The 11029-nt window shown below is 35.0% G+C and overlaps 1 protein-coding gene across 1 annotated transcript in view; it reads right to left on the reverse strand.

The window, feature by feature from the left end:
- Positions 1 to 11029, reverse strand: part of LOC106883949 (X-ray repair cross-complementing protein 5) — a 41574-nt gene that overhangs the window by 1348 nt on the left and 29197 nt on the right. The window contains exons 12-17 of the mRNA XM_014935103.2: positions 9121 to 9226; positions 8770 to 8818; positions 5643 to 5712; positions 4640 to 4815; positions 3665 to 3710; positions 1292 to 1355 (exon numbers count right to left, since the gene is read on the reverse strand). Coding sequence (XP_014790589.1) covers positions 1292 to 1355; positions 3665 to 3710; positions 4640 to 4815; positions 5643 to 5712; positions 8770 to 8818; positions 9121 to 9226 — 511 coding nt within the window. The remainder of the gene's footprint in view (positions 1 to 1291; positions 1356 to 3664; positions 3711 to 4639; positions 4816 to 5642; positions 5713 to 8769; positions 8819 to 9120; positions 9227 to 11029) is intronic.

Here is an 11029-nt window from a genome sequence, read left to right on the forward strand (position 1 = left end):
ATGTGTGTGTGTGTGTGTGTGTGTGTGTGTGTGTGTGTGTGTATATATATATATATATATGGGAGAATATACAAAAAATAACAACAGACGAGGACAGGTGGTGTAAATAACAAAAGTATATATTAGTATGACGCTCGGGAATACGGAAAGTCTTTGACGTTTCGAGCTACGCTCTTCAACAGAAAGAATACGGAGACAAGGAGAAAAACACGGAGAAAAAAAATTGAATAGTGTTCAGTCAACGGTCAATCATAATAATGTGTGTGTATGTATATATATATATATATATATACATACACACACACACACATTTAAAAAGGGCTTCCACATGGTTTTGACGACCAAATTTCAATTACAAAACATTCGTCATACCATGGTTATTCTCCTAAGATGCCAAACAATGGAATTGAACCCAACACCAAATGGCTGCAAAGCCAACTTCTTCATCACACAACCATGTCTAATCTTATTCAAGAAAATTATACTTATACTTTTCCTAGAAGTACACATGTGTGTTAAATATTGTTAAATAAAAAAAAAAGAGATAATGGATATAATATTCAAAGAGAATCTTCAACTTGAAAAGACAGGCAAGTAAATATCATCATCATTATTTAACATCAATTGTCTATGCTCACATGGGCTGGACGGTTTGACCAGAGCTGGAACGCTGAGGAGCTGCGCCAGACTCCAGTCTGATTTGGCATAGTTTCTATGGCTGGATAACCTTCCTAATGCCAACTACTTTACAGTGTGCTGGATGCTTTTACATGGCACCACATGGGTGTTTTTACAAGGCACTGCATGGGTGCTTTTATGTGGCATTGCATGGGTGCTTTTACATGGCACTGTCACAAGTGCTTCCCACCACCAGAAGGACTGGTCTAAACACTTCTGCTTCAGAGTATGGGTCTTCTTGAGTACATGCAATTAATAACCAAATAAGAGAATGGACAATTGCTTTTTACATCAGATTTTTTTTTAAACTTATATGTTCTAGCTTAAATACTCTAAAGAAAATCATTTGTTTGCAACAAGCTTTCACATTAGCAACTATACGATAGCATTCTTAAACAATTTTGCATTTATTTCCAATGTTAGAATGTACTGGAATAAATTTGCGTTAATTTTTGGCAAAGGTGTTTTCACAGTTAACCTCATTTCCTTATGTCAACCTGCCTGTGACATGTTCTAATTTCAAGATCATTTGTCCAGTTTTAATTAAGCAAGGATAATATACTTTTTTAAGATCAATAAAATGAAATACAAGACAACAGAAATTTTTTTTCACCTTTAAAATATTTTCCAGCAAGAAGAAGTTGTTTGAAATCTCCCTTTGGTGCATCATTGGGAGCCTGAAAGCATTGTTAAATAACAAACATTCAAAGAAATCTTAGTAGTATATATAGAGAAAATAATTTGCTCAATATTGTTTCTAAAAAAATTTAGTAATATATGAAAATTTACAAATCCTTGAAAAATTAATTAGATTTAAACAATTTAGGTAATTACATTTGGATATGAAAAGTTGGTCTTAATCTCACTTAGGCCACGCAACATAGGTCATTCTATAACAATTTCAAAATCAGTAAAAATCAAGTTCATAAATTTCTCAGGTTGTGGCACTTTGTGAATATTTCTAACTAGGGAGTTTTATACCTGCTATGTGATATCAGAAAAGTTATCAATGGTTACATCAATGATAGGTAAAAAAACAAAAATATTCTCTTTGCATTTTGGTAAGTAAATCCTGTTGTATGTTCATCTCTTCATACTGACTTTACAATCACTAAAAGGCCCAAACAATTTACAAAAGGGACTGGGACTTGCGGAGATTTGCTGTACTTGACAAGACAGGTCAAGCTAAGTAAAATCAGTCCATCCATACATAGAGGCATTCCTTTATGGCCACGACTCACTCCCTCTCCCAGGCGAGAGGTCTTTGTCTTGCAGGTGCTAGTGCCAAGTAAAATGCACTCATGCCGATGCCAAATAAGGTGCTATGTGAACACACCCATACCAGTGGCACATAAAAAGCACACTCTGTAAAGTGGTTGGTGTTAGGAAGGGCATCCAATCATAGAAACTATGCCAAAACAGACAGTTGGAGCCTGGACAGCTCTCTGACTGACCAGCTCTTGTCAAACCTTCCAACCCATATCATCATGAAAAACAGATGTTAAACGATGATGATGTGCTGGCAATAAAAAAATCACAGTGCCTACAATCATTCTCCAACATCAACTGATCGTCACCAAGAAGAATCTTTGTGTGATATACAGTCTCTTTCATTATGGGCTTTTATATAAAGGTTGTCAGCCAAATATACTTGATTTTCAACTGGTGTCCTTGTAGTGAAAAAATAGGAATACTCCATCAGAAACAACGGTCATATTTACAGCTAACTTTACTTTCGAGTTCCATTCTTAATGCAGATGCACACACAAAGATCTTCGCCAAGATTTTCTTCTTTGTTCACAACTATTGCCAAAACCACCAAACTGGTCATTGTTGTCCAACTAGACAACTGCACTAGATGGTATTCCAGCCATCACTCTGAATAAATATGTTCTTGAGTTTTTCTCTTTTAACATTTTTATATTGCTGTCATATCCTGCTTACAATCATATCCAATGACATTTACTTCTATAACTGTCAACACACCACATTCAAATTCTGTACACAGGCTTTATGAGCCTCTAACTTCAAAACCTTCTACTCAGTCAGTATAACTTCCTTGTAAAGAAACATCTTGCATTGGAGATTTGACCATTTATTCACTTTCAAATATACTAAAATACAGGTCTATATATCTGAAGGGAACAAGTAAAAAAACCTCATTTCATCTATTTATGAATAATAAACATCCCAAACAGACTTAGCAATATCAGGTAAAATCTTAATGAAGAGTCTCCATTTTTCCCATTTCCAAAGCTGTATTACAAAAGTTATATTTCTTCTTAAGTAAGCAACTGTTAACTCTTTCTAAAGCATAACATATTCTATATAAGAATTGTTTATATATACATATATATATTGAGAACAGTGCATCCACCACATTCATGACACATATATTACATTGAAACAGTACCAAAACTACATAATGCATTCACCCATCCTACTCCTGCATCAATTTCTGTGTATAACCTATATATTAAATACATTGCATTTCTGTAACTTCTCTACACATATATTTTAAGTTAATATTTAAAAATGTTAAAGCACTTTCTTCGTGAAAATTATTATTCTAATACACACAAAAAATACAACTGTAACTTATCTATTACCAGTATTTCACATTTTACAAGACCATGATTAAGAACAAATATATATATGATATTTTAAAGCATTTTACATCAATTTTTTTACTCACTAATTAAATTTGAATACTCTCACGTATTATTAAAGTGACATGTTATAACTAGAGGATTGTTCAAAATATTTACAGTAAAGACTATGTGATTTTCAATGTAAAAATAAAAAATATCACAGAAAATATTTTAGTAATTCTTGATATTCTTAATAAAATACTAGTCCAGTTAATCAGATATAAAAATTTATATTTCTTCAATAAAAAAATATAGATGTAAGAAATACATTTAAAATTCTTTCTATTCCTATTTAATAGAGAGCAATAAATCAGAAATAGTGTGCATTTCTTTACCTCCTCAGAAGTCAAAGCTTTCATTTGAGACGAATCCATATCTAAGCTAAAATAAAAGTAGTATATTCATTAACATTAAATAACATTTTTATTAAAATAGTTAACATGCACTGATATTACTGGAATGCAGTATTCTAAAATTTAGAATAAGAAATATAAATTATCTACAGGACAATCCAAAGATGAATTTGGGCTGGGGATAGTTTGAGAAAGACCAGGAAAATGAATTTACAAATTCTGCAATTTATCATATGACAATACAGCCTTTATATAATTCACAAAAAATTGTAGAGCTTATTTAAGATCATCTCTGTGTACATCAGTATAACAATCTTTTCAATACAAAGAATGTTTGGTAGTTGATTAAGGTTACTCAAACCCTAAAAGGTACATGAAATGTTATGAAATAATTTTTTTTAATCCCTGTGTTATTTATGTAGCATTGAATTTTCTCTGATTATTCCCAAAAGTATAATTAAGTTGGTGAATTTTAACTTTAAATGGGTTCACAGTTAAGCTTATGTATAACTCTGTCAGGGTTGCTATCTAATTTGATAGCCATAAAATATACAGTGGATATTGCAAGGCAATAGGCATGAATGTAAATTTCTCTGAGTTGTAGTGCATCTAAACACTGTATACAATAAGTTCTGTGTTCTGAGTTCAAATGCCACCCAAGTCGACTTTGCCTTTTGTCCTTTCAGAGTCAACCATCTAACAGAGATAGACAAAGAACCTAGAGATAGACAAAGAACAAAACAGTTAGATATCTATAGTCTCAGTTGGTCACACTTGGGAATCCAGCCAGTAAGTTTAATAATGGTTGCTTCTGATAAGACCCTACAAAGGAGATACTTGAGGTCTCTACTCTCAAAACCCTCCCAGGGATAATGGGAAGAGAAGAAGGGTGGATGCATGAGTATGTTTTGGAGGAACCGAAAAGAAATATTTTTAGAATATCAGTATTAAACTTACTTAATGCCAAACAGCTTTTCACCGGTCTTTTCTGTTTTATTGGGCTTCAAATTTTCAAGTGTGAAATTTTCTTTGATTTTCTCCACAGCTTCTTTATTTTCAAAAAAAGATGCTCCATGTTTAGTTGGCAACTCAGGAATTGGTTTTGTAGATTCCAGTACTCTTTGTTCAAAACACTGAGCCAAAATAACCAAAAACAAATTCAAATTAGAAATTATTTTAATGAATCAATAATATTAAGAATAATATTAAGAAAATACATTACTTTTTAAACAATAATAAAAAAAAATAAAAAGTATCTTATCTGACTAATCTTCTGAACTATGTGCAGTTTCTTTCAAATGTGCATATCAATGTTAATATTAAGAACATCTGCATAATGTAATGTTTAGCTGATAAAATAATTTTTCACTTAAGAAGAACAAGACAACATTAGCAGCAGTTCATTAAATAGTTAAGAGACCAAGACAATGGTTTCAAATGTTGGCACAAGGCCAGCAATTTCATAGGAGTGGGGTAAGTCAATTACATCAACCCCAATGTTCAACTGGTACTTATTTTATCAACCTCAAAAAGATAAAAGGCAAAGTGGGCCCTGGCAGCATTTGAACTCAGAATATAAAGTTGGTGTAGTGACAATTCTGCCAGCTCACCACCTGTGACCAAAACAATATTAACATCAATTTTTTTTTTTTAATTTACTTTATTAAACAATTATACATTTACTCCACTCATTTCTTTCATTTTCTACTGCAAAAATACTGACTAAAAGCAAATCTTGTTGTAGATCACATTAATATCACATCAATTAATAGTGATTTCAAATTTTGGCACAAGGCCAGCAATTTCAGGGTAGGGGGTTAGTTGATTATTTCAATCCCAGTGCTCAACTGGCACTTGTTTTATCGACCCCCAAAAGACAGAATATGAACGCCGAGCATTAGGATAGATAAAATGTTGCTAAAATTTAAGAATGAAGTAATAAACAATCAATAATTCATACCTGATAAAATTTCTGCAAAGATGGTGTAGATACGTATTTTGTATTTAAAAATTTGTGTTTTCCTTCATTACTAAATAAAAATAAAATATTTGATTTATTATATCAAAATATTATAACAAGTCAACAATTTCTGAGAATAAATCAGTTTCAGACAGTGAAGATACAAAGATATCTTATTTATACAATTAAAATATATTTCTTTACATAACTTGTTGAGTGCCACAGACCAAATCCATGGCTGGTGCAAAGCCCCAACCAGACATAGGGTGACGTGGTGATCCCAACCAGACCTAGGGTAACGTGGAATGATGTTGTAGACAAGACTATTAGAGTGAAGAAACAGGCCTAGAAGGGCTGGAAGAATGGTTGTAGCAGAGAACTATATCAGGAGGGAGGCTAGAAGATAGGTATACTTAGCCAAGGGAGACGCAGAAAAGAGGAAGTTTACCAATGTGAGGACCAGAGGCTTGAGGTGTTCCGGATTGCAAGGCAAGTGTATCAGAGAAAATCGGGATGTGGTAGGAGAGAAATGCATTTGCATGGCTGATGGCTCCCTTGTAGTTAGTAATTCTGCAAAGAAGGGGGCTTGGAAGTGCCACTATGAAAAGTTACTAAATGTAGAGAATGCAGGAGAGAAGGACAGCCTGCCTAATGTGGACCCAACAAAGGGGCTGGTTATTCAAATTGACAGTAGCTTAGTAGATAAAGCGATTAAAGATATGAAGATAGGGGAAGCCTCCAGCCCATCAGGAATCACTGCTGAGATGCTTAAAGTATTTGGTGGAGTGGGGTATGACCTGATCACCCCGTATAATTAATCAGGTTGTCCACAAAGAAGTCATACCCAATGATTGATGTAGCAGCATTATAGTCAACTGCTGCAAAGGTAATACCCTAGACAGAAATAATTACAGAGGCATCAAATCGCTGGACCAGGTGATGAAAGTTGCAAAAAGGGTGATAGCTCAATTAATTAAAAAGAGAGTTAACATAGATGCGATGCAGTTTGGATTTGTGTCAAGAGAAGCATCACCAATGCTATCTTCCTGATGAGGCAACTGCAGGAGAAATATTTGGCCAAAAATAAACATTGTTGACATGGAGAAAGCCTTTGACAGGGTCCCCAACTACCTTATCTGGTGAGCAATGTGGAAGCTAGGGATAGATGAGTGGTTAGTGAGAGCTGTATAAGCCATGTACACGGATGCTGTTAATAAGTTATGAGTTGCCGATGAGTATATCAAAGAGTTTAATATACAAGTAGAAGTCAACCAGGGTTCAGTTCTTAGCCCCCTTTTATTTATCATGGTCTGCCAAGCTATAACTGAGGAATTTAAGACTGGCTGCACTTGGAAGGTTCTCTATGCTGATGACCTTGTTCTTATTGCTGAATCACTACAAGAACAAGAGAAGAAATTTTAGGTATGGAAGCATGGATTGGAATCAAAGGGCCTTAGAGTTAATTTAGCAAAGATCAAAGTGTTGATAAGTAGGAAAACAGACAAATCACAGATCTCTTCAGGGAGATGGCCCTGCTTGATATGTAGAAAAGGTGCCAGGAGAAACTCCATAAAGTGTACTCAGTGTAAGTTATGGACACATAAGAAGTGCAGCATTATCACTGGAAAACTAACAGAGAAAATAGTCTTTACGTGTGACAGATGTGCAGGTTCATTAAACACCAGAAATGTTCAAAAAATAGATTCCTTCAAATGTCAGGGATGGATCCTTAGAAGTAGTAGACAGTTTCTGCTACTTAGGTGACCAAGTTAGTAGCGGGAGAGGTTGTTCCAAAAAGCATAGCTGCTAGAATAAGAATAGGCTGGGCAAAGTTCAGAGAACTACTACCTCTGTTAGTAACAAAGGGCCTCTCCTTCAAAGTGAAAGGCAGATTGTATGATGCCTGTAACAAATAGCTAAGCTACAGTGAGACATGGACTACGACTACTGAGGATATATGAAGATTTGAAAGAAATGAAACCAGTATGCTCTGCTGGATGGGTAATGTCAGTGTGCATATACAACAGAGTATGATTTGAGAAAAAAAGCTGGGTATACGAGGCATCAGATATAGCCTGCAAGAGAGAAGACTGTGCTTTATGGCCATGTAATGCATATGAATGAAAAGTTGCATCAAGAGGTGATGATCTCTAATTGTAGAGGGAACATGAGGAAGGGGTATACCCAGGAAGACGTGGGATGAAAAGGTGAGAAAGAGACTCACTTCCTATGACAACCTCAAAAAGTGACATCTTTATTTCTCTTACTTTGCATTGTCACCAAATGCAAAGGTACTGGTGCCATTCCAAACCTATTTCTACTTAATTATATCCCAATTCGTACACCAACAATTTTACAATACAGAATACCATCTACCTCCTTTCTTGATAAATAAGCATGTCATATGTTAATATTGTTTACATATCAGGACTACATAATAACATTAATAAGAGAGGCCTCTATATAATTGCTGAACTTGCAAGCAATAGCAGCCAAAACCTTCCTTAACCCTTCAGCATTCTGATTGCTCTGTCAAATGTAATGTTTATATATTCACATTGTTTGAATTAATGATGCATTATCTCATAACTTTGAGACGTTGATGATACCATTGTTTACTTTTACAATGATATTGTAGCGTTTGTGTGAGTGGGTGCATCAGGCCGGTTTACATATAAAACAGGTAAAATATTTGGGCCAGATATGACCTGTTTAAATGCTAAAGGGTTAAACCACACCCTGAAGTCTTAAAAAAAATGAACATATTGGTCAATATAATCCTAGATAACACATTTTCTGGCATACAAGTCAAATTTTTCAGACCAAAATTTACAGCCAAAAAAAGGTGGATCAATTTATACACCACGACAATTTTGAAGGACGACAACTTTCATGTGAAATGCAGCAGGATTTGGAAAGATAGTGACAACATTTGAATGTTTGGACTACATGTTTGCACTATCTTCTACATCAAGTTGTATACCAGAAAATACAGTATATAAAAAGATCATGCTTGGAAATTCTTTGATCATAGATCTCCTCAATCAGGACTACCAAGGCTTAAGTAGCAAGAACTATTTAAACCTTAATTTTGATAAGATTAAATGACAAAGTATAATAAACTCACGAAAATGTCATAGTGTCAATCAAGTTATCCATAGCCTTCAGCTGTGCATCTGTAAAAAGATTTAAATGTAAATAATTATACCATTTAACACTTCATTAAATATTTACATTAATTCAAAAAATATCAGCTAACATTATCAAAAACTACATTAAGTGAGCTTCTAAGTAGCTGTTTAACCAGCTAAAAATAGCAGTCAAATTTCTCTCAAATCACACCCTCACCATCTTTAAAAAAGGGAAGGCATAGTCCTGGATACATACAAGAAAGACATAGCCGGAACTCCTTTGAGCTTAGGTCTGTTCATACAGGGCTGATCAATGACTAAACAACACTAAAGGATTCCAAACTTACTTGATGGTTTGAACTTCTTCGGAGTGTCACAGCTATCCACTGGTAGTGGGTCAAATTCACAATTAAGTATATCTTCATAAAATGGTAATTCGTAATATATCATACACTGAAGAATTGAAAGAAAAAGAAATCAAATTACATGTAAACCACAATAGAAATATAAATTAAATAAACTATGGAAGTGTTGTTTGCAAGAAAAAACACAGGGAGAATACCTAGTGGATAAAAGAAAAGCTGTAATAGAGCAAAACAGACAAGGTGCATTGAGTAGAAATGATTGTTATACGGGTACAAAAACTGATAGGTTGTAATAACAAATTCAAACATGGGAACAATGACATAGAAAATATCAGAGAAAAATCAGAGAATAGAAAAACAGATTGACAGAAACAATGATAATAAATAAACATTAAAAAGAAAACTAGAAATATTAAAGCACAACTCAGCATTTAGCATTTACTGCAGTATATGCCATTTGTGTTGAAGAGATGGATAAACCAGGTACCTAGAAACATTCTCAGTCATTGAGAAACCACAAGTATAAAAAGAACATTGACTGTCTTCTTCAATCTGTTAGTGATATATTGCCATACAGCAAAACTTATTCATATTACTTTAGACTTACATTAAGTTTACCCCCAATAATACATGTGTGCCTTCCTTCCAGTCTGCCTGTCTACATGTCTTTCATTTAATAAATTCTCATGTTTATTTGCCATCCATTTGTCATCCACGTGGTACCAGTGAGTCACTACCAGATGAACCTGTCTGAGATTGTATCAACATTTCAATGGTAACAAGAATTTTAGAACATTCCTGATACTCACAGCATACTTTCCTAACTCGATACTAAATCACTCGTATTAATACTCTCATGTAGAAAACTTGTAGAATAATAATAGTTATCATAGTCGAAAATAAATATTTTCATACTGAAAATAAATGCTTTGCTGTTATAGTCATGCTTTTGCTGTAATCAATCTTATAATGGTGTTATAGGAAAGTGGTTATACACCATTAGGTGTATACCCGCTTCCATACATTAAATTCTAGAAGAAACAACGGAACGCAGATTCTGATCCATCAACACAACAATATTTATTTACAGAGAAAATAGGCAGCACTTCGCCCTTTGGTTACTGAGACGCCGTCAATGATGTTGAGTGGTTATTTGTCTAGCTCCAGAGTAGGAATGTTGGAAAGAGCTGTCTCCAGAGTTGGAATGTTGGAGAGACTGCTTGACACGTCCAGGTTCATTGCCGGCCGGCCGAGAAAGAGAATGAATAAGGGCGCGAAACTTGGATCTCTAATGCCCACGAGACTCTTCCCGTGTTCCTTCCGGAACTAATCTCTGCGCATGCGTGGATAAGCTTACCGGAAAGGTCATCTGCTAGTAAGGCGTTACTACACTGTCATTCATTTTCAACACAGGCTGACAGTACATTTGCTATTACTTGCAATGCACCACAGCCATAACGAAAAATAAAACTGTAGGTCATTAGAACCATTTTGCTTTTTTAATTCATTCATGGCCGTTGATCATTAACAACGTCGCCTCCCTGGCACTTGTACCAGTGGCACGTGAAAAGACATTCGAGCGAGATTGTTGCCAGTGCCGCTGGACTAGCTCCTCTGCAGATGGCACGTAAAATACACCATTTCCATCGTGGCCGTCGCCAGTACCGCCTGACTGGCCCTCGTGCCGGTGGCAAGTAAAACACCCACTACACTCTCGGAGTGGTTGGCGTTAGGAAAGGCATCCAGCTGTAGAAACTCTGCCAAATCAGATTGGAGCCTGGTGTCGCCTCCTGGTCCACCAGTCCTCAGTCAAATTGTCCAACCCATGCTAGCATGGAAAGCAGACGTTAAACGATGATGATGATGATGATGATGATGATGATGATGATGA

The sequence above is a fragment of the Octopus bimaculoides genome, chromosome 3 (genome assembly GCF_001194135.2).
Source record: "Octopus bimaculoides isolate UCB-OBI-ISO-001 chromosome 3, ASM119413v2, whole genome shotgun sequence".
NCBI lineage: Eukaryota > Metazoa > Mollusca > Cephalopoda > Octopoda > Octopodidae > Octopus > Octopus bimaculoides.